Below are 25416 nucleotides of genomic sequence, written 5' to 3' on the forward strand. Positions count from 1 at the left end.
CCACTGGACTGCTCGAGCCGCACAGTGCCAGATGCCCATGGGTAGGCACCTACCCCCCAGGCGCCCTTGGTCACCTGCGACCAGGTGCGACCATCAGCAGGCTCCAGCAGCTTTTTCACCAAAGCCGGTGAGTGGCAGAGGTTAGGGTTTTCTTTGAAGAGAGTTGTTTTGGTTGGTTTGTTTTTTTTGAAGCGGGGAGTGCTTTGGGTATTTTGTGGGGATTGTTTTCAGGAGGTTGTTTTTTGGGGGAAGTTGTGGTAGGACTGGGCTGGGGGAGTCTGTTGGGAGGGGAGTAAACCCTCATATTTAAGGGACTATGGGGAAGAACGGACAGCCCTATTAGTCCAGTAAATGGAGGGTTTGCTGTAGTAGTGGCAGCTGGGAAATTGACCAGGACTGCTGTGCTATCAGTTTCTGAGATCCCCCAAACTGCTGGACCTGGGAAACTGACAGCTCTGCTGCTCCTGGCTCAGAATGAGAGACTGAGGTAAGGCTGCATCTACACTACCAGACAAATCTGATATTTAATAAATTTGAATATTTAACCTCAATACTATGAATTCAAATAAAGTGTCCACAAAACTTCTTGAAATTTGACCCACTTTTTCTCTATGTTGAATCTCCGTGTCCCCATTGCCCCATGCAAGTTAACCATGTGAGCAGTGCATTGTGGGTACCTATCCCACAGTGCCTTAGCCCTGGTTGCTTGTGGGTGTTTCATGTTGGAATCCCAGAATTCCAAGCACTATCCCAGAATTCACTGCATCACTAACCAAGTAAAAAAAGAACTGGAGATTGCACCATTTCCTGCTGCAGCATTCCAGCGCAAGCATGGATGCAAGACTGGGTCCAGTTCACAGCACAGATCATTTCAGCAACCACAGTGGCTGTCACACAATTTCTCCTTTAATTCCAGAGCTCAGTGATGCTTGTCTATCCTAGTGCTACTGCTGCTGCTGACGATGATGATGAGGAGGAGGAGGATTTGGAAGAGTTATTGTCCCAACTGCAGTCCAAGAACTCAGAGCTGGTGGCTGCCATGACTGTATTGCTGACAGTTGAGCAGCAGTTTTGGAGTCAAGAGACCAGCAAGCACTGGTGGGATCACATTGTTTTGGAGTCCTAGGATGACCAATAGTAGGTGCAGAACTTTCGCATGCACAAGTCCATCTTTATGGAACTTTGTGATGTGCTGGCACCTGCCCTGGAGCACAGCAATACCACAATGAGGCCAGCTTTAACGGTTCATAAGCTAGTGGCAATTGCACTGTGGAAGTCTGCAACCCCCAACAGTTACCAGTCAGTGGCAAAACCTACACAGAAGCCCTGGACCCCAGCAAGGAAAACTTTAATCACAGATTGAGCAGGCGCAGAATGATCATGGAATGCATCTTTAGACGTCTGAAAGTGAGGTTCAAGTTTAGTTGTTTATTGACCTGATTTGATGTTTTGAAGCTAATGTTCCCGCCATTATTAGAGCATGAATCAAGGCAGGACACTTTCCTGTCTATCTAGAATTCTGAAGCAGAGGCAATAGGCAGGACTTACTCTCAGATGTCTATACTGCCATCAACCAATAGCCATGCTCAGGCTGCAGCAATAAGGGACTCTTTAAGAAACAGCTTTATGACTGATCTGTAACACACATGCTACCTATCTATGTCTCTGCCTTAATGCCAATAAATCATACCATGCTGTAATGAATGAACGCTCTTACTTGGTGGGAGGGGTTAAGTTGCAGTAACTGGAATGCATACGGCGGACAGCTGTGCTTTCAGAGTGCCCCCCCCACCCCCGGCTCAACCAGCCCGGTTCCCTCAGCCTCACACCTGCTGTGGACCAAGGAGTTTCACTGGCCATCTGTGCCTTAGGCAGCACTCACCCTCATCTGATCCACCCAGTTAGCTCAGACGTGTGTCTGCTGCAGATCAAGGAGTTGCACTGGCCAACTGTGCCTTAGGCAGTGCTCACACTCCCCCCACCCATTTTGATTTCTATTCCCCCCCCACTCCTGCAGGACAAGAAATCACAGTGAGCTCAAAGGTATGATTTTATTTTGGGGGTAAGAGATGTTTAAGTGTCTGGGAAAAGGAGTCTTTTCAAGGGTGCTTGAAGAGCCTTTTGGAGTGGCCCTTGCGGCTGGAATGGCAAGGTAGTCTTGCCCTCCCTCCCTGTGTGTGGGGACCGCGATGATGGAGGGTGGGCACCTTCTCCTCAGGGGCCTCCAGCCAGCAGGCATCAGCTGATGTCTTGCTGGGTTGGGAGTTTCTCTGCAGCTGCAGCAGGGAGGACAGGATCTCCGTCTGCTCAGTAAAGTCCACTATAAGCTTTGCCATGACATCAGCCTGCTTCTCTGTGGCCTCATTCATCTTTGACAACTGCTGCTGCTGGAGATCAGGCATTCTCTCATTAAAGTTTACTTGACTCTGATGCCACTCAGCTGTACTGTGACGCCACTGAGCAGTGTCCTTTGTCAGGTTCTTGTGTTCTTCCTCAGTGTTTTCCATGTGCACAGGATCAGATCTTGTTTGCATTTCTTGCGTCTTCTGGTTTTCTCTGAAATGCTGGGCACTGTGTCTGGAAAATAAAGGTCAAAATTAAGATACTATTCACATAACATGCTTTGAAGTTCAATGAATGGCTTTTTCTGTGTGTTATCACTGAACATATGCTTTCGAAGGACACATGGGTTATTAAGGACGGGACAGTAAGCATGCATTTCACAATACCTCACTTGCCATCACTTATCCAGCACATTGTTTTGTGGGCATGGTAAGTTATAAGCAATTGTCCTCTTTTGGTGGGAATGGGAAGATCTGCAAAGCAGGGGCAGCTGCCAGGTGTCCTGGCTGGGTGTCCTGTGGTAGTGAAAAATGGATGTCTGAGTGTGGGGCCTCGATGAACAATACAAATAATGTAAAGAAAAAAATATCCAAAGAAAGGCTGGATGTAAAGGGACATGGGAGGGGAAAAGCACAGCAGAGGAATCCCATGCATGGCATGGGGAATTCCTGAAAACTGAAAACAAATGGTGCTTGGAAAGAGACATGGGAGGGGAAATGCCCAGAAGATCCCAGCAGCTGCGAGGCACCAGGGAGTCCTGGAAAATCAAAAAAAACATTGGGGGAAGGGGGATTGAGAGAGGAAATGCCCAGCAGAGCCCAGCAGCCGCAGGGCACCATGGGGACCCAGAAAAATGCAAAGAAATGCTGGGGGAAAGGGACATGGGATGGGAACAGCACAGAAGAGCCTGACAGCAGCATGGCACAGGGAAGTCATGAAAAATTAAAAGAAATGCTGGTTGGAAAGGGACATGGGAAGGGGAATGCCTGCAGAACCTGCAAAGCGCCTGGTGGGGTGGAAAACAGAGTGTCCACCAGCTGCTGCAGGCCAATGTAAAAAGGTGAAAAGCACGTTAAAAAAACCCAACCCTATAGCTATACCCACCCGCAAACTGCTTCTAGAATGCAGAATACATACTCACTCAAACCACTTCCTCCAGGGGCTTCAGGGACCAGGACAGAGGTGCCCGTCATGGAGGGGACTCCTGTGGAGGGTCCTGGCTTGGACAGAACCAGTTCCAGGTCAATGGTGAAGAGCACTGGACTGTCTGGAACAACTTCCTCTGTCCGTTGCTTGTTGCTCCTTTCCTCCTTTCCATTGCCCTCTTCCTGCAGGCTGCCCTGCTCCTCTGGGCTCACCTCAAACTCCATAATAGGGTCTCCACAAGTGTTGTGATTCAGTCTGGGCTCTGTGGTGGGATCGCTCCCTGTAAGCATGTGGAGCTGTTGATAATAGTGGCAGGCCCGTGGAGCCATCCCTGACCAACTGGTTGGCTTCCCAGGCAGGCCTGACAGAGTTCTTTAACTTTCACCTGGCATTGCATAGAGTCCCAGGAGTAGCCTCAGGAGCCCATCTCATGTGCCATCTGATCAAAGATGGCCACATTTCTCTTGACCTCCCAAAGTCTCTTCACTACAGATTAGTGTCCCCAAATGGCAATGAGATCAAGAATCTACTGGTGAATCCAAGCTGGGGCTCTCTTGTGAACCTAAGAAGTGCTAGTCTGATCACTACCCTGAGTGCTCATGATTGCAGTACAAGGCTACCAGTAATTGCTACTGATGTGGTGCAATGGCTACTGATGCAGTGTGACAAAATGGGCAAAGGGATTTTTTCATAATGGACGCCCTTTTTATTTCCAGGGCTGGGCTGCTGAATTCCAATTCAAATTTTAATTGAAATTCAAATTAATTCAATCAAAACTTCTCGGGCTTACTTTGACATTCTTCCTGAATGCTTAACAGCAGTGCACAATGAAGCAGCCATATTTGGAGAGTCACCATGTAGCTTTTTGGGATACATACGGGACACTTCTGGAGGCCAACGAATTTGAATTAAGAACATAGTGTTTTCACACTTGCCTTGATTCAAGATTTTAAACTTCAGAATAGATGCTATACCCATCCCGTAATATCAATATTTTGTAATCAGTATTATGGTTCAGTAAATTGCATTAATAATATTACGTGTGAAGACAGTCACATTTTAATATCAAGCTAAAATCTTCAAATTTTAATTTATCTCGTAGTGTAGACACAGCCATTTGAGGGTTTACTGTATATGCGAGCGCCAGGAAATTGACTAGTGCTTCTGCCCTGTCAGTTTCCCAGGCCCCCCAAGGAGCTGGACCTGGGAAACTGACAACACTGCTGCTCCTGGCTCAGAATGTAGAGCTGCGGGAACTGTGGGATAGGTTCCCACAATGCTCTGCTGCACCAGTTGATGTTTGATGATTTCAGTGTGGAAGCAAAGTGTTAAATTTGTTGGGAGCCCGTGGGAAGTCAGGATACTCAAAACTGAATTTAGAAAAACCTGCATTACAAAATTAAAGTTAATCGATTTGAATTTATCGTCCAGTGTAGACGTAACCTCAGTGTTTAGCAGAGAATTTGGAACAGCATGGTGTGATAATTCTCACTGAAATGTGCCTACATGTGCTTAAGAGAAAGATCAAAAGAAGATTATAAAACTAGAAATAGCAAGGCTTTTATTGGGGTTGCATGAAAAGATCTATGAGGAAATGTTCCAAGTGCAAGTAACAGATTTAAGCCAAGTTAGTATTTTAGCATATGATAAAACTGTTCAATTACATATTGTGTCTTTCATCACAAATGACGCCTACAGGCTGGACAAATAGAACTAGCTAAATATACAAACTGTGCTGCTAACAGGACTTTTATCAAAACTGAGCTAATTATTTACAGTGAATAATGTTACTCATAAATTTGGTACTTTTGGAGACAACCAGAGTGTAATTTCCTTTCATTTATTCTGTATTCAGAATTACTCAAATCATTTATTGTGTGTGTACCTTGCTCTATAGATTGATGGCAAATAGTTTTCTTCAAGCATTCCATATAATTTGAGATGTGTTGATTAGCTACATAAATGTCACAGTTTAGTTTCTGTCCCATATATGTCTCTGAGCACTTTGGCTTTGATTCAGCAAAGCACTTAAGCACGTGAGCAGTCCTGTTGACTTCAATAGTTAAGCATGAGTTTAAGTGGATCTTAGCCAGAATGCTTGGCCTCTGGCCAGATCACGTCATGGATGTGAATGCATCTTATTAGCAGGAGAAGGGCTTAAATGTGTCTCTAGGGCATGGCGCTCTTAGGAAGAAGGTAGAAGATAAACAAGACATGGGAAGTTAAACAATTCCTTTTCTGAATCACGCAGAACTATTCCAAGTCATTATTTCTTGAAAAAATTAGATGACACCAGGATTTATTGCCTGGATTAAACTTTCAAATTTAACTTCACATCACAAAATCACATTCATAACAAGTAGATGAAGTCTTAGTTGAAAGAAGCATGTCCAGAGACTTCTCTGGCTTACTTAAATTGCCTCTGTGGCAAGTCCTATAGCAAGAGATTGGAGAGCTGAACACATACGCTGTGGTGAGCAGTATTTCACAATCCTACACAGAATATACCACTTTCACAGAACTAGATGCTCACATGGTGATCTGCCCGGCGCCAAGAGCAATGCAATGTTCTGCTGTCCAAGGGGCAACCTAGGAGGGTAATTCTGAATTTCCAGTTCATGGACTCTCTTGACTTTCTGCCATTTGAGGGAAGGAGAAAAACAATGTCGGGTCTATCTCCACACAATATACAACCTTTGGCAAGCAAAGGCAGCTACATTGGGCTGGAGGGCGGAGGGTGTAGAGCCAAGGTTCTTCTTGCTGTTCCCCCTTTCCTGCCCAGGCTATATTTGGAGCATGCTTCCGCTCCCATGCCACTACCCATGAGATCAATAACCACACATCTTTTATCTTTGTGCACCATGGTAGCTGGGCCCTGCTTCAGCCTGAGTGAATATCAAGACACGCAAGCTTAGCATATCTTTTTCATAAGCATTTGAATAAGTAACCCTCAACTGCTGCAATTTCCCTAGAAAGCAAATAGGAAAAAGAGGCACAAACATAGATAAAGTTCAACTAAATACATGGGATTTATGTTGCTTCTCTTCCTCGACCTTTTTCTCCACTGCTAAAAAGCAGCTAAAGCTATGATGACCCACAGTGTAGCAACTACTTGACAGAATACAGTAATGTGATAAAATGGCTTAAGAAAGAGAGTGAAGAAACTGCAAATAGGCTGAATGTAATTACTGGTTTCTGAATATGACTAGAGTCCTACTGAGGTTAACAACACTCTTTCTGTGGGACTGTTAGGTCACATCTGCAGAGATCCCTGCTGCTATGCTGCTGCCAGCAGCAAGATACAAATGAGGGCTCTCGAAAATGCAAATAGACACTCATTTGCATATTTGTGCAAATAAACACTCATTTGGGCAGTCCCGGGAGATTGCCCTGCCACCAGAGGCTGCTGCAGGCAGAAAACAAGTAGTGTAGATGTGGTCGTGCTGGCAAACCCCCTCCTTTGTCGACAGCCCCTTATCCTTCGGAAAAAAAATAGGCATTAGGGGCTGCTGACAAAGGGGGTTTTGCTGGCAGACCCATGGCTACACAGCTTGTTTTCTCTGGAAGCAGCCTCTGCTGGCAGGGAACTCTTGCGTGACTGCAAATTAGCCATGGGAATTTGCAAATGAGAGTCTATTTGCATTTTTGTGAGCCCTCATTTGCATTACACTGCTGGCAGCAGTGCAGTAGCAGAGCTTTGTGTAGGTGTGGCCTTATAGACAACAAGTAAACACTCCTTTTTATGTCTCTTGTGAAATGTGAAACTTTTGCAAACATTATAAACTCTACTCTGAAATAAAGAGTAGAGTGAGAGGAAAAAGTGAATTTGTTCTAGTCACTGGCTGCATTTTCAGTGGCATTCACTGTGGAACATATTTCAGGACGAGGTCCTGATCATAACATTCTAACAGCACAAACTCTTTTCCTTAGGTGAGTGCCCTATACTGTCCTAAGGTTTCAGTGAGTTTGTGGGGGGCTCTCCATAAATATATTTGCATCCCTGAAAAAGTTTTGCTACTCCTCTGAACTTTTTTTCACCTCCTGTGTTATCCTAGGTATGTTTGCTTCTGCACTAACATTTTCGTGACAGTTTAGCAGTTTGTTCCTTTTCCCATCCAATGGAATAAGAAGAAAAGATTCCATTCCAAGCACTGGATTTTTTAATAGTTACGATTCTCATGACAGCTCTAAAAAACACTATCTTTAATAATCACTCATTCATACTGCACAATCTTAATGAACACCACGAACATTTGGCTGGCTATTAAACTTTGTTCAAATAAGCAGTTCTTTCAAAAGGTGATCTCTATTGTTTCCTGCTCTAGTAGGCTATGGTTACACTATACCACTCTGTCAACAGAAGTCATTGTCGGAAGAGATTTCCCGACAAAACTTCTGTTGACAGAGTGCGGCCACACACAAAAGCAAATCAGGACAGCTCTCTGCGCTGTCGACAGAGCAGCCGGACTGCCTGGCTGCTCTCTTGACAAAACAGGCACCCGGAAGCACAGCAGACAGGGCTGCCCATTGCTGTGGATGCCCAGGGGGCATTTACACAGCTGTTTTGTCCACAGAAATCTGTCAATGAAGTCATTATGTCCCAAAGTTTTGAGGCAGAACACTTCTGGAGAACGTGCTGAGTTTTGTCAACGTGCTCTTGACAAACCCCATTTTATGTATAAATGCGTGGCATGTTTTGTTGACAAAACCTCTGTTTTGTCAACAAAACTCTCTAGTGTAACCATAACCATATTGAATATTAGTGGTTATGTTTAAATTGGTAAAAATTTGATTCTGAACGCTCCAGCAATTTCAACAAGCGCCTCCCCTCCTCTCTCTCTCATGCATCATTTGGATAATAGCATGGTAACTCCCTTCCAAGAATGACATTAACGGAAAGTGTGCAATTTGAAGATGGACCGAAGCCACAAAGTGCATGTCCACATCTGGATGCATATTTCTCCCTTGATTAAGGTTGTTTGCATCCAGGGGTTTGGTGTGAGCCCATTGGTAGAGTTCATAAAACAATACATTGTACTGGGAGTTTTCTTTGTCAGTAAACACCACAGGCACCCCGCATTTTGTAATGGAAATTTTGACTTTTGTAGAGATTTACATGAGTTATTCAGGGCAACATTTTCAAAGGTGCCTAAAGATACAGACGGATGCTTTTGAAACTGCACTAGGCACATAACCTATATTGTTCAGGTGATTTTGAAAATCCACTAGGGACCAACTGTATTTTTAAGTCACAAATACATTTTAAAAATCTGCTCCTTGATGAGGTGGTTAGTTAACTAGTATTGATATCCAAGTCTTCAAATAAGTGAAATGTTAACATCTCCATGTGTAGCTTAACGCTGATTAGAAGAAATCACTTCATAGAAAGATCTGATCACGGTTAATTAGGGAAGAAAGTATATGAAAAAGTGAAAAAAATGTGAACTGTACAAACAGATGTTACTGAAGCAAAAAAAAAAAAAAAGATGATGTTTTTGGAAACATCCCAGTCTTTCTTCAACAGTAAAAAGAAACAAAACCAAATTCAGACAAACAGTTTGTTCATTGGTTAGCCAACATACAGTTTTTTTAATCATTGTTTAAATGAGTCTTTTCTAGAAAATATTTCCCAACTAATTTCACATTGTACATCTTGTCAGCAATCTTATACAACTCCACAGGATTGTAAATACACCCTGCATTACATTCATGACTCCTTATTTTTTTTTTATTTTAAATTTGCCCTGGGTTGTCTAAAATAGTCATTTAAAGTACACCTGAAGGAAATTGTGCTGTTGAAACTTATACTCAAAACAAATTATACTCTTGAAGCTGGTAACAATAGAGATAATGTGTAAGTGAAGTCAACAAGAATACTACACACAGGGACACAGATGCCAACTCCATGGAGCTAACATAGGTGAAAATAAGTGGGTGGGTGTTCAGCATTCACCAGCCACAGCTGTTTTGCTTCCCCTGCTTATGAGCTGATCGGGCTGGTACCACTGCCAAACAGCTACTGGAGGCTCTGGGAGTGGTTGGGGGAGTGGCAGGCCTCTAGGAGAGAGGGGAGTGGGGCTGTGAAGTGGTGGAGTGAAGGTGAGGCCTTGGGGAAGTGGCCCAGTAGGGCCTGGGTTTCAGGACAGAGTAGGGTGGAGCTGGGGTGGAGAACTCCCAGGAAAAAAGAAAAGTTGGTGCCTATGCTCAGGAGGGAAGTTAAATATGGGCATAAGCTTTGAAGGCTCAAGACCTATGCTCCTTCCCAGCTCCTTATGTCTTGGGGTGAGGTTCAGCCTCATGGAGTGATAGAGTGGAGTCTACAACACTACTTGAACCCTGCAGTGAGACTGTACAAGGAAGTGGCAGGTGAAACAATCATGCATGGAGCCTCTATATTCATGCTGAATATGTAGGCCTGGATGGCAGATTTGCTATGTAGGAATGACGGGAGGTTTGGGACAGCATTATGTGCAAGAGGTGCTTTTTCCATCTGCAGACACTAGTCGAACCCATTGTGGCCGTGAAGAGATTTTTTCTGTGGTCCTCCCCCTGTTCGGTGGTACTGAAGCACTCTCTCTCTCTCTCCCACTCCCTCTTTCTCCTTCACGCATACACATATTCCACAGGCATGGGGCCCCAGGTTTGTATAATTTTTGGCACTGCTCAAAACAGGTCAAAATCTTCCCACGTACACCTGCCTTGTCAACAGAAAGAGAGAGAGAGAGAGAGAGAGAGAGAGAATGAGAGAGAGGGAGAGAGAGAAAATGCTTTTTGTGTGCTGGTACTTGCACCTCTGCAGCTCTGCTGCAGGATTGGTTGTGGGTGGGGGATGGGGATCTGTTCTTTTTTTTTTTCACAAACAACGCACTCTATGTATAGATACAAATATGTTTTTAAACCAAAGTAAAAATAGACTATGTTTATCAGTTTCTCTATATTGAACAATACTGCCAGTGTAAGAAAAAATATTTGACTAAGAATATCAGCTTTATTAAAACTACTTATGTACTGGCACCTCAGCAGCACCAGACTTGGGACTGGCTGGGAGTTTGGGCCAGGGAGCTGGCTGAGTACAGGGTTTAACAGTTTCTCTATATTAAACAATATGACTATTGTAAGAAAATATATCAACTTTATTACAACTGCTTATGTATGACACACTGAATTTGAGTACATTGTCCCTGGCTATACACAACAACAGCACAGCTCTTCTAAACACATAAACAATTGCGCACCCTTGGATCAATAACCTACAAAAGCATATACTTTGTAATACTAAAATAAACTGTAGCTTCTTTGGTGAAGTTTTTCTAATTGCTTTCAGGTAAAATGAAAGAGTTTTGTATCTGACTGCACTGACTATGCAAACTTTGTATTTAAATAATTAAATGAGAAGTTAAGTGCAAATCGATAAGAAGTATTAACAGTATTTAAACCAGCAGCAAAGACATAACATGAAATGAATTACGTGATATACAATAATGAATGACAGTGACAGTCACATAAATAAAAAGAATGAAAGTGATAAAACTAATAATATATGCATACATTAAATGATTCTCAGCAGCATCTAAGTGTGGCATATGATCAGATACAGCATGAAAATGTACGACAAAATAGTTTAACATCCACCCAGACAAAATTTAAACTACCAAATGTATGTTAATATTATAAAGCATATGAATAGGGCATATCTATTCCAGAAGAAGTGCAATTTAACACTTACCATTCAGGAGACAGCAAACATTTTTCATCATTATTCAGTTCTTTGAAAGGAAGTCATCCAGATTCTTACAATGTCCAGTTCAGAGCTAGAGTTCTTATGAATGTGCAGAAATGCCAAGTGATTTAGTTTTTGTCCCAGTGTCTTTCACAAATATTTTTTTCAGCCTGCAGAGGCATCTGAATGATTGCTCAGAGGTGCAAGCTGTGGTCAGAATTGTGTAGAACGATTTCAGGAGAATTGTAAATTCTGACAACACGTCACTCAAACCTTTGTTCCAGGAGTTGCTTCACTTTGCTCACTGAATTAAGCTGGCACTTTCTTAATCTGAAAATATTACTCGACATCTTTAAATTAAGAGATAGACTCTCCATGTTAATGTCACCATGGAAAGCTTCGCTTTTCAGGACATCTTGTTTCAAGCCATTTACTGAATCAGTTATATACTTCTCCAGCTTTATTGAGAACGTAAATGGCAGTTTGGTAGAACCCAGTAAACTCCTCATAAATCTCCCTGTCTTCCCTAGAAAGCAACCTTAATGAAAAACGTAAAAAATATAATCTGACTCTTTTCTTGACAGATAGATGGTCTCATCCATTACAATGGCATAAAACTTAGAAGGCTTTATTTTAGCAACCTCGTTGCCATCATTTGGTTTATTATGTCATACAATGGCCTCTTGCATTTTTTGTGAATAAGCCACAATCTTAGTCCCTCTGAATCTGTACTGCATGGCAGCAAGAGCTGCATCAGATTTGAATCACTCTTGTTCTGTCCATATTGTACTATTCCTTGTTGATCTAGACACTGAACACCAGTAAAAAATGTGTGCTGTGGATTCTTAGCTGAGTGTGATTCTTTTCTGTAAATGGACAACATGGGTGCAGAAACATTTACCTGCAACTTCAGAGCAGCAGACTGCCTCACCACTTCCTTGTGACTGGAGGGGTTTTTGTGGGTATGAAACCCATGCATTACATATCTCCAGTATTGAAATCCAGTTGAAATGAACATTGGTTAAGTCTTGGCAGAAAATATTCAGATTTTTTTTCTCAGGACAGTTTTTGCAGACCAAGCAAAAAAGATTCTAATTCTCTATCATACTCCAACTGCTTAAAACTGATAGCCAAGATTGCTGAACACTCCTTTTCTTATCTTGCAGATTTCCCACATCTTTCTTCAATTTGCAAGCTGGGTGTCAAACTCAGGCTGCCACTTGATGAATTACCCTTTTCTTCTTTTTCTCCGGGACACTTTACTAAGAATTTCTCCCTTGATAATTATTTTTATTGGTCTTAGAAATTGAGAATTTGTTTCAGGGGTAACAGATCCAGCCACTCTGACTCACATTCAATGGACCCATTAACTTAACAGAACTGCTTGTATAAAGAAGGGTTGCCTGAGTAGGGTCTATGCCTGTTAGAAGCATTCTGGAAAGCATACTGGGAAGCATTCACATTAGTTTTAACTCTGCAGGGTGAGAAAGAGTTGTTACCGTCTACTCAAACCATCCCTTCATGTACCCTCTTATGCTAAAGGGAGCTAATTTTGTTTTCTAGTGGTCTGTTTGTAAAAGCTCTTGTGGCAGCTTTCTATTTGTTTTGTCATGCCCTGTGCATTTTTCTTCTCTGTTATTTAATAGAGTCTTCCCATTGAGTTGATTTATCTAACAGTGCAGGATAGATTCTTTGCCCCTCCCTGCTTCAATCCCAATCTAAGACATTCTTTGTTTTGCATTTCTGGCAAGCAGTCCCGCCAATGGGGGGCTGTAGGGGGTAGTCTAAGGGTGCAGTTGCCTCGGGGCCTGGCATTTCAAAGGGGCCCAGAGCTTCAGCTCCCACTACCACCGAAGTAGAAGCAGCAGCAGCCAGAGCTCTGGGCCCCTTTGAAACGTCATGGCAGTGCCATACACTGCTCCACGCGCAGCTCAGAGGGAGTATGGGAGGCATGGGCTTACTGTCCTAAGCCACGCCCTTTCTGCCTTTAGCCCTGCCTCTTCCAGGGGTGTGGATCCACCTCCTTCTCCCACCTTGCCCCGGGGCCTGCAGTGGCTGTTGGCCCTGCTTCTGACAAGCATTAAAGCAAAGAATTAAATCTAAAGCCAAGCACAGGCATTTTTTAAACATCTGTACTTTGAAGCAAAAGCAAGGGGTAAACAATTTAGCACTAAGTGGAAACACTGAGGAATTTGATAAAAAAAAGTTTAATTTGGCCCAAATGCATGATTCAGGCGTAATACTGATTGATTGGGAATTTGCCTAAGTAAGAATACCTGTCTTATCCCTAACTAAGGCCGTGTCTACACTAGCCAAAAACTTCAAAATGGCCACGCAAATGACCATTTCGAAGTTTACTAATGAAGCGCTGAAATACATATTTAGCGCCTCATTAGCATGTGGGCGGCCACGGCACTTTGAAACTGATGCGGCTCACCGCTGCACGGCTCGTCCAGATGGGGCTCCTTTTCGAAAGGACCCGGGCTACTTCAAAGTCCCCTTATTCCTGTCTGCTCATAGGAATAAGGGGACTTCGAAGTAGCTGGGGTCCTTTCGAAAAGGAGCCCCGTCTGGACGAGCTGCATGGCGGCGAGCCGCATCAATTTTGAAGTGCTGCAGCTGCCTGTATGCTAATGAGGCGCTGAATATGTATTTCAGGGCTTCATTAGTAAACTTCGAAATGGCCATTTGCATGGCCATTTAGAAGTTTTTGGCTAGTGTAGACGTAATCTAAGAGTGGCAAAAACATCAACAGCATTGCAGCAATAGATTTAGGGCACAGTACTAAATTACCTTTTGTTATTCTCACAGATGAGAAGTACGACAATAAGAGATGTGAATTTCTGTCGTACATCCAGAGCGGGGATTCTAAGGCTGGGTCTCGTAAACTTCAGGGGGTCGCAAGGTGGTGAGCTATCATCTCTATGGTGCTGACAACTCCGAGCCCCCATTAAACTAAATTATCCCCTCCCCACTTTTAGTATAGAAGTAGCTGCTCAGAGATGTGCTCTGTGAAAGGGGTTACAATACAAAAAGTTAGAAACCCACTGTTCTATAGAGAATAAAGTTCCTCTTTTGATTCCATGGGAAATATCTCATTTAAAATCCCTGTGGGTAATTTATATTGGAGGAACTTGAAAGCTTTTCAGCCAAAGTCCCAAACCTCAGCTTCTTAGTCACCAAACTGCTATGGAGGAGGGGAAAAAATGAGAAAACTTTTACTTTTGCAGTTTCAGCCTCAATTACTGCACACCGTTTTTTAAGGATCTTAATTGTCATAAGCAACTAATTCCTTTAGGCTAGGTATTCGGAGTTTGCATCCGTTCCTGGCAACAGGCTTTACGCCACGATTCTCCAGTTCCCAGCGCCAATGAATTAAAAGTGATTTGTTTGACTTGGTTCCACTGCGTTACATAAATAGCACATAATTTCTAATTTCACACAGTCAAGATGGCCAGAAAAATTCAGCCATGAGCAAGTTCTTCTTTTCATTGACAAAAGTTTAATTCATTCTGCTTATGGAATGTACAGTTTTTCTTTAATCCCAGCCCCGTGTCCAGCGGAGCAAATGAAAGGCATGTTTTTAGTTCTAACAAGAAACCATTTTATCTCTCTAATTAGTGTATATGTTTTGTGATAATTATGCTGGGCAAAAATGATGTGGGTTTGCACAATTTGAGGTGTGGCATTATTCCCGTTAACACACAGCCTGCAGTGCATGTATAATTACCATCATATAAAGACATCCTCCTTGAACAATATTGGAAAAAAAAAATAAAAAAAGATTTCTTCCAACACAGAAGTCCAGATCCTACATTGTTTGCATGTACTAAGTACAGTGACATTAATGGAACATTCAGAATCAGGTGTATATAGAAGAGAGAGTCAAGCCCAGAGAAATTAATCTTATGGCATTCACTCACATGCATATGTACAGATTGAACCTCTCTAGTCCGGATGGATGTTTCCTGTGTGGTGTTATGGTGAGTGTGGGGTCTGTGGGGATAGCTGCAACAGCATCATTATATTTCCTTGAAATCGTCCAGATTTTTGCAGCAAATGAGAGGGTATCTCTGTACCTGTGCCTTCAGAAAATGTCATGACATTCATAAACAACTTTTCAATACAACACCTCCATCTAGCACTTTCCTGGGGGACAACAGAAACCACGAGAAATCCAAACTTCAAAGACAAAACAGAAAGACCTGAAACAACCAAATTTTACATAAAAGGTGCTCAGAAACCACAGTCCTGGGGACCAGTCAAAATTCTTTAGATAGATAGATAGATAGATAGATGAAGACTAAACCCAGTTTCCAGAGAGAAATGCAAGGAAATGTCACCTGTCTGAGCTGTGATTGCCCTGCATCTGCACAAAATGATCTTGCTCATTGTGACCACACATACACAACCATGTCTTAGTGATTATCTCTATAATATATGAACAATATTTCACTGAATTTTTGAGAGATTTAATGTAATTATTTATTAATGATAAATGATTTCTTACAGATAAAGATACTCCTTATACCAATATTTTACATTTTATATAATTTTCACTTTTTTTCCGGTTCAAAAGATCCACAAAGCACCTTTCATAGCAGTGACTTCATCCTTCATCAAAACAGAGTCGTTTCTGGTTTAGAGCATGAGAGCTGGTCGATATAGTGCAAGCAGCACTTCATAACGACCAATGACAGTAAGTAAAGAAGAATAACACAACCACTTGCAACCACAATGGTAGATTTCTTTTCTTGTTATCTGGCCAAGACACTGGTACTAAGAGCAAGATTCTTGTTTAAAAAGTTATGCGGCCTCTAGTTTAGTGAATTTGTCATGCTACTTGATTAAAATGAAATGTTAACTGTTGAATATTAAAAAAAAGGCTCACTGACACAATGTAGACTTTTCAGGGGGAGTACAAAACTTCTGCTGTACACTTAGCCTTTAACTTTTCATTCCACCATGTGTTACATTTCATGTCTTTTAAGTGTAGATTTGCACCTGCTTTCTACAATGCTTTTCATTGTTATTTGTAGGAAAGTAGCAGTGGCCATTTAAGATCAAGCCACTATCAGAGCAGGCTCTGTCTAACTGCAAAAAAAAAACAAAAACCACAAGTCCCCACTCCCAAGGAACTTTCAATCTTATTTTAAAAACAACGACAAGCTACAATTACCAGAGCAAGGGCAAGCCACATACAGTTCGATAATCTTTCTGTGGACAGAATAAAGTCATTATTTATTGATTTTAAATACTAAGGTAGAAGACCTGAGGCACCAACTACACAGGAAACTTGAATCTCCTGTGGTGAAGAAGAAGGAGCTGTGATCATACTCACAAGTCAGGTGGATGATTTTAAACATTGCATTTTGAGAACCTGAATGGGAGCAGTGAGGATATTGTACAGCCAGAGAAGAGTAGGCTGCCATAGTCAAGACAGAAGATGATGAACCTTTTAATCATGAGCACAGAGTGGAACAGATCTTTGCAATGTCATTCAGAAATAACCACCAATCTTTGAAAGGGCCTAAATGAGAGGGGATGAGAGGGTAGTTTCAATGATGAACAGAAGAATCTTCAGTGTTCCTAAAATTGCTGGCAAAAGTCAAGAGGAAAAAGGGATCATTCATTCAGCAGGATTTGAATTCAAATCCTATATTTATTTTAATGCATTTTACATGATTATTAACTTGAGAGGCACATTTATAGCTAGCTACAAGGCAAAACCATGAATACTGTTAGCACATATTCAAGTAAATGTGTGTGGGGATATTGATTATTGTAGTAAAATGAAACAATGTGTAACAATCCCTCCTTGGTTCTGTAAGGCAGTGAAGACTAATCCCTTTGTGGCTTCCAAAGCTAATTAGACAATTAAATTTCATGACATTTGTGTTTTAGTAATGATGAAAGCATTACAAAAGTTGTGAGGCACTATATTCACTGAAATATATAAGGGATCATAAATATAAGGGATCATAAAACACATGAAACCAGCCCAGTGTTGAGATTTTTCTTGCTGTCAGGATTTATTCTTCACCCACATTTACTCCAGTGCCTCTTCCAGCACCTGTTGATTTGGATCATGGTGCATTGCCCTTGTTGGCAATCAGCATACCCCCAAATTTAGGTGGATGCAGGCCAGAAAATTGGCATAGACAGGGCTGCCAGGAAGCCCTATTGCCTCTCCATTTACATCCATTCCCTCATTTTACTGTCTTATCCTAATGTTAGGCCCAGTAATACAGACAGGTTCAGCTGACTTCAGTGGGCATGTCACACACTGACTGACTTTTGGCCTCAGCCAAAACTACTACCTACTTCAACTGGAGTTTTGCATAAGGCCAGATTCTGCTCCCCTCCATAAAGCCTTACAGAGGGCACATTAAGGAAGTGTGAAATGCTCCCCCATCCTTCTGACAGGGAGTAAAGTGCCAGAACCTCAGTTTAAGCTGAGAGACCATCTCCACAGTCCTGCTTTTTAATCATCTTCATCTCCCTGGGACTCTGACATCTGGCCAGGATGGAAGTCAGTGCCTGGCAGGGGTAAGACCCACTTGGGAAGCCCTGTAGCCTCCATCTGCTGTAAGCAAGGGGACTGGAACCCAAAAGCAGTCTTCAGCCCATGTTCCCACCCCCTGTGGCAAGGACCCTGGGATAGAGGATGGTCCAGTGCTTCCCACAGGAGTCAAGAATCCCTGGGCAGCTCTTACCAATTGGCTAGGGGGTGGAATATTAGGAGAAAGAGAAGGAATGGATGACTCAGCCATGAGGCAGGGCCAGGAATCATTGTTAGGGTGAAGTAAAGCCCACCTCCACCCCCACACCAGGAATAAGCCAGCACTGCTGGGAGCGGCATCCTTTATAGTGGGGAAGAGGATCACCTTATCAGCTCCCCCTGGGGTGCTCACGTTGACCAGAGGGCATGACAATCCAATTCTAAAAGTACAGGTTTGGGAGCCCCTGAGTGCAGGTGTTCCATACTTGTACTCCAGTTCCCTTGCCATTACTCCCAGCAAGTTTTGGTCACTAGTTTTAAGTCATCACTTTTATTCTCACATTGCCTAGCCCCCCCACCCCACATCTGTACCCTAAAGCTCCTCCTTATATGCCACCCCAGAGCACTGAGCAACACACTGGAGATGTGCCTTTGCTCCAGTGTTCTCTTACCTTCTGGGCTCCCCCTGGAGAACAAATTAGCAGAGGTTCCTCTGTATTTGGGCTTGCTAAGCAAATAGAAGATTTGAGGGGCAGAGCTGGTTGATGAGGTTCACTGTAAATATATCAGTGCCAGAGCTTCTCCACCTCTAAGATACAGGTTGAGCCTCTCTTGTCTGGTTCCCTCAGGACCTGACCATTGCTGGATGAGACAATTTGCCAGACTACGGAAGTCCAATATTTTCGAGCACATTACAAATACTTCCACTGCTTACAAGGCTTGTAGAAGACATTCAGGGGTAAATTACTGCTAAATAACAGCACTCAGAACACTGGCAGCCAGGACTGGTGGCTGTAAACAAACTTTCTGGGATCACAGGAAACTTGGCCACACCCATCATAAATTATCATCTGGCTAACTAAAATCATGCTGGATTATGGAGTTTGCAGGATGAAAGAGTTCCATATTGGAGTGGTTCAACCTGTAAAAGGAGTCATGGTTGTTCCTACTTAAATAGAGAGCTTTCAACAAACCTTCTGTCTTCTTCCAGTAGACTTTGACCTGAAGCTGATTGTCGTGAAAGAAAGGAGCTCCAATTTCAAGAAGACGAGCTGGTCTTCTTCTTTGAAAGGGTGGAAGAGGATCAGTTAATCCTTTACGGGTTTTCCCAGCTGGAGAGGCCTGTTCTTCTGCAACATACAACACCATTAGGACATGTGTTGGTTTAATATAGTGCAGCGTAAACACTGAAACATTGTGCTAATAGTGTTTGAGAGTCAGCAAGTGAAACAAATCATTCCCATTTTATTGCCCAAACTGTGTGAAAGAACAGTATTTTGTTTCTTTTAATGTAAGAATATTACCTAATTTTATATTCCCTTCCTTGAATGTTATACTGTATTTATACTTAGATTTAATTTAATAAAAGTATTTAATACTCAGTCCTGCCATGAGTGTGGAGAACTGTACCAGATGACCTCTTAAGGTCCTTTCCAGTCATACATTTCTCTGACTCTATAATCCTAACAGCAAGAAATGCTGATATTTGATACTTGGAAATTGTAATGGGCATTATGTGTAGGTGTAGTTTTGTATCTTTTCATATAGTTGTTAAATACACACAGATGCACAAATACAGTATTCACTATAACCTACAGCTTCTATGTTGAAAGACATATGCCTTTGATACACTGACACAGCTTACTAGTATTTGTCAGAATTTAGGCATACACTTTGAATATTACTCAGGCATCTCTAGTTTAAAAAGAGTAGTACTGAATACAGAAATTGAATAAGCACTGTCAATACCTGAAAGTTGTAGATTACAATTTAATGGGACAATGTTCACATCTGATTATGATATATTTAATTGCAGTGTTTGTATAGAAACTAAAGAGGCAGATGATCAAGATGCTGCTGAGGAATCAACAGTTTATTGCAAAGAAAGAAGAGACACAACTTCGATTGATTCCTTAAAGTAATTGGGTAAATCTAAATCTGAAGTTTCTGCCCTATTTACAATTAGCTTTAAATAAAGCACCAGTTACTTTACGTTCATCAAATAAGTTTTAGGGTCTAATTCCTTTCTTTAACCAGCTTGTTCATTGTTACCTTGCTCCTTTTATGAAAAATCAGGCTATCTCCAAATGTGGATAATTTTCTGCTTTACATACACACACAGATTTTGACAGTGTGACTTCATCGTGACATATGATAAGCAGGTTGTAATAAACATGGGACACATAGGGTGTGTTTTGGTTTCCACATGCATGTTCTGTTCGCCCTCTGTTGGTCTGTCCATTCTTGGGAACAAAGAGAGCCTTGGACAAGATGATCCCTACATATCTATCCCTTCAGAAAGAGGTATTCATGTTGTATGTTTCACAAGAATGAATAGAAGCAATGTGGAATGATGAGGTAATGTGTTGCTGAGTGTGGACAAACTCCAGTGAAGTCCATGAGAGTCTTTCCACTAATTTTAGTTACTTTATGCTACTGGGCTGTGGATAAAGTCCTTTGCTTTCTGTGGCTGATTATATAGCTGAAACAGTGGAACCAACAGTGATTTTCTAGATTACGGGACATGCTTAAATATAAAACATAGGAGAAATTTGGTTTGTTGTCCTGGAAAAGTTGCTGACAGTGTTTGTTTCAGCTGTGTTGGTCCCAAGATGTTAGAAAGACAAGGTGGATGAGGTAATATATATTAAACCAATGTCTGCCAGTAAAAGAAAGGGATGACTGTGACCATTCTGACTTTCTGTATAACACAGGCCACAGAATTCCTCCCAAATAATTCCTAGAGAATATATTTTAGAAAAAAAAATCCAATCTTGACATCTCATTTACCTCCTCTGAGGGAATTTCGAGAAGAACACTAGCAAACAACAGGAAGGGGAAATAATGCTGATAACCACATTATAGAAGCTTTGACTACCATGTACTTTGGAGTGGGCTGCAGTATGAGAATAAATGGCCTGGAATAGATATCATTTTTGGCATTTTACTTACTGATTACTTCATACTCCACAGCAACTGTGATATATAGCCCAATCGATACATTATTTATACTCAGCAAAAATCTCTCAGCTAAATTCACATTTAATGCAAAGTGTTGTTGCTCCATTGATGTTACTAATGACTAAATAACAGCTAACACAATCATAATATTCATGCAATATTTAGCTGTCATGAATATCCTCAGACACATGTACAAGGAAGTTGTTTGCACAATTGCTCATGAAAAGATGAATAAAAAGTTGTGAATCAAAGTGAATTTCATTAATCTGCGGTCTTCATGAAACCATAGGCTTTAATTAATTAAGTGAATATTCTTGAATATTTGTGTGCAAATATAGAAAGGTCACCTCTACTAAAGACAATGGCAGAGATTTGACACCTACCAAAAGTATAGCTCTGCCATGTAATTGGATCTTTAAAAAATCCTTAAAAAAAACCAGTCAATGCAATAGCCTAAAAATTCACCAAAGTAATACAAAACATATCATGAGTAACAAGAAACCAAAGATAAGGTAAATAGCAGACTTCACAGAAATATAATCCAGTCTATTTTTGGAAGCTATAGAGGGTAAAAGAGTCAAGGAGAGATTGGACTCTCCGAAAGAAACTGCAGCAGAGAATTTGAAGTTAGTTAGGGTGATGAGTGTTGAAGTGAACAGAAACTGATGAAAACGCGAAACTCACATATGCTGTTTAAGATAACTGGGCCTCTGATGGCAAAGGCTTTGTAAGTCAGAAATGATCTCTGCATTGGAGTCAGGAAGCAGCAAAGTGTCAGACGGTTAAAAGAGAAAAGTGAAGCAAACATTCCTTCTTCCCTTCCAATCCCCCTTAGCAACTCGACCTGCTAGTGAACTCAGCAGTGAAATTGCAGAGGTTCAGTGCAACAAACTGCAGGCTAGGGTTGCCACAATTTTGGAAAACTTATATGGGACAGGCAGCCCCAGCTGCGGGATCCTACTTAAGATTTCCAAAAAATGAGGCGGGGGGGGCCCATAGCCCCATGGCTGAGAGCTATCTGGGGTGTGCTCCCCCACAAGCAGCCGCAGCCTAGGGATCCCTAGCAGGGGTCAGGGAACTTTGCTGACAAGGAAATGTCCAGCAGGACATTTTGTATAAATATGGGACCCAGGACTTTCCAGGGAAATTCAGGCCTGTCCCTCACATTGAGAGATATCTGGCAACCCTAATCCAAGGGCTCTTTTGAGTGCTGGTCATGAAACAACACAGTGCTCAAAACAGTGAGCTAGATTCAGACATTAATAAAACCAGAGAAACCACTAAACAAAAAGGAGATGCTCCAGATATACAGCAATAGGAGAGAGCTCACATTCTGGAAGTCTAAGAACATGGTAAATAGGATCTTGATAAGAAGAAAATGGGTAACATCAGTACAGCAGTGCTGAACTTTCCAAGGAGTGGATATAAACTCAGACCACAGTCTAGTGATCACAACATCAAGATGAAACTCAAGAGAAAGTGTAAGATACAGTTTAAGAGAAGAAGAGACATGGCGAGGCTAGGCAAGGAAGAAATAGGGAATGTGTACAGAGCAGTGCTCAAAGAGAAGATTAGGAATGTGGACACAGAGAAAGACCTAGATAAAAGAATCAAAGGGATAGCCACAGCAATAGAAGAGGCAATTGAGCAGACTGTTCCAGAAGAAGAGAAGATCAATAAGAAGTGGGTTACGCAGGAGACATTGAAGTTGGTCAAAGAGAAGAGAGCACTGAAGATCAGGAAGTATGTTTCTGAGAGGGCAGAACATCAATATAAGGTGAAATGCAATGAGGTAAGGAAAGAAGCCAGAAAGGATAAGGTGAAATGAATGGAGAACCAGTGTGAAGATATAGAGAGGCTTTACAGCAAAGGCAAGACCAGGGAGGTGTATAAGATGATGAGAAATATTAATAGGAAGTGGCAGCCGAAGCAGATGGAGATCAAAGACAAGAACAAAGAGGTGCTCATCAAAAAGGAGAAGATTATGGAGCAATGGATGAGATATTGCATCAATCTATACAATTCATTGTTGGACCCAAGTGTCTCAGAGAGACTGATCAAAGAACTGAAAGAGGTATCTCCACTGAACATCAAGAGTGAGACCAATATAGTGAAGGAGGAAGTAAAAAGAACAGTGAAATGACTAAAGAACAGCAAGACCCCTGGAAATTATAAGATTATGGGAGAGATGATTAAATATGGTGGAGAAAGTATGATTCAGGAAAGACTGATTATGTATATAGTATGGAAAGAAAGGAAAGCACCTAAGAAATGGACAAGATCTGTGTTAGTGACAATGCACAAGAAAGGAAGTGCATTGGAGAGCAAGAACTAAAGAATGAGTGCCCTAACAAGTCATGAGGGGAAGGTGCTGATAATGATACTGACAGAGGGACTAAGATCACAGATAGAAGAACATGTAGCAAATGAGCAAGTGGGGTTCAGGAAAGATGGAAGTACCATACAGCAGATATTGGCGGTAAGACTCATAGCAGAGAAAGCTTGATGAAAGAACAAGAACATCTACACTTTCTTCTTCAATTTTCAGAAGGCATTCAACAGTGTAGATCAGAAAGTGACTTGGGCGGTGTTGGCGTCCTACAAAGTGGATAGCAGACTGATATGGTTGTTGAAGGATATCAGTGACAATGTGGTGGCAGCAGTGAGAATACGCGGAGAGTTGGGAAGTTGGTTTACAACGAGTAGAAGTAAAAGACAAGGAGATCCAATATCACAGAGAATCTTCATCACACACCTACAGAGAGCAATGGATAAGATCAAGGTATAGTTAGAAGGGATATGGGTGCATGGATAAGAATTAATACCTTGAGGTTTGTGGATAATATAGTTATCATGGGGGAAGATGAGGAGAACCTAGTGAAAATGGTGCAGGTGCTAAACAAGGAAGGGAAGAAGAATGTATTGATTATGAACACTGATAAATTGAAAATAATGGTTTGGAGATAAGGAAATAAGAAGGAAGATCAGTATAGATGGGACTGAACTAGAGAAAATACAGAAGTTCACGTATGTGGGAAGCAACAAAATGTATGATCGAGACTGTAAGAAGGAAATAGTGACTAGAATAGTGAAATCAAAATCAAGTTTGAAGGCAATGGATAAGATCTGAAAAAGCAAAATGGTTAGCTTAGGAATGAAGCTGAGCATCTTAAAAATGTGTGTATCCAGCAGCATGTTGTATGGATGTGAGACTTGGGTGATAATGAAAGATTAGAAGAGAAGAATATTGGCTTTCAAGAAGAGTTACTATAGAAAGATCCTGAGACTAAGATGGATTCAGAAGGTCACCAACAAGGAATTACATAGGAAGATACAGCTGAAAGAGAATCTACTGCAGAAGGTTGTGCAACGCAAGTTACAGCTATTCTCATCTATTTGCAGAATGAACAACAAATGAAAAATCAAGACCCTGGTATTTGGCACAGTGGACGGTTCAAATAGGAGAGGCAAACCCCACAGAGAATGCATAGATGATACAGTAGATTGGTGCAAAGCTCGTCTACAGAAACAAAGCTGCTCCACCCTGGACAGGGAAAGATGGAAGGAAATAATGAGAGAGGCATCAGACACCAATGGGCACTGAGCTCATGGTTGTTGATGTTGATGACTGAGTCCAAGGGCACATGAGTATCACAGCTGGTCATTGCAGTGCAACCCACTCTAGTGAGTCTAGGTGCATACAAGGGGCCAGCTGTGAGACCTGATTAACCAGTACTCTCAGATGTGATCTGGTCGTGTGTGTGTGTGTGTGTGTGTGTGTGTGTGTGTGTGTGTGTTCATCTGATTCTAGGGAGGGGGGAGGAACCCATTCCTGAGGAACCTAGATCCTGTCAGAAAGCTCCAAGGGGTGGGAACTGGCAGAAGGGAGCTCCATATGTGAACACAAATAACAAAAACAGCACTCTGAGCAAATGATCAGTCCCTGCCTCAGAAATGTATCCCTAAGACATGGGCATACCGCAAAGTAACAGACAAATGTGGTCAGAGCATTAGGCCATTGCAGTCCTGCATTCATGCTTTTGCTTTGAGACAAGTAACAGCTCTTCTTACCTTTGAACTACTGGTTTATGATCTGTCACTATAATCTGAATTACCAGTGAAAGATTTTGTTGACAAATTGTGGTCTGATTCTGCTCACACTGAATTCAATGGGAGGAAGACTGAGGCCTTCATTTCCAGTGCTTTGCTAACTTCATCCAGAGTCAGCCTTAGCATCTGCATATGCTTCAGTTTTGCCTTTTCTCATAATTTTATGTCAAGGCTCACAATATTTGTTGATTTTCTTTAAAAAGCCTTAGAACCATAGTGCGATGTGAGAATCTCTGCTTCCATTTAGAAGAAAAAAAAAAACTAAATCCACAAAGGCATTGATTTCAATGGCAGTTAAGTACCTGAATGCCTCTGATGATCACAATTTAAGTTACTAACCCTCATGATTAGGAAAAATTTAAAATATAAATATTAACAGCTTAAAATCCAGAAGGTAAAGAACAACTCCCCTTCC

The 25416-nt window shown here is 41.8% G+C and overlaps 1 protein-coding gene across 2 annotated transcripts in view; it reads right to left on the minus strand.

Annotated features, from left to right (window-relative positions):
• The window catches only part of ANOS1 (anosmin 1), a 226444-nt gene that overhangs the window by 25650 nt on the left and 175378 nt on the right, over positions 1-25416 (minus strand). For both annotated transcript variants that reach the window (XM_074983339.1, XM_074983338.1), the window contains exon 9: positions 18905-19060. In XM_074983339.1, coding sequence (XP_074839440.1) covers positions 18905-19060 — 156 coding nt within the window. The remainder of the gene's footprint in view (positions 1-18904; positions 19061-25416) is intronic.

The sequence above is a fragment of the Carettochelys insculpta genome, chromosome 1 (genome assembly GCF_033958435.1).
Source record: "Carettochelys insculpta isolate YL-2023 chromosome 1, ASM3395843v1, whole genome shotgun sequence".
NCBI lineage: Eukaryota > Metazoa > Chordata > Testudines > Carettochelyidae > Carettochelys > Carettochelys insculpta.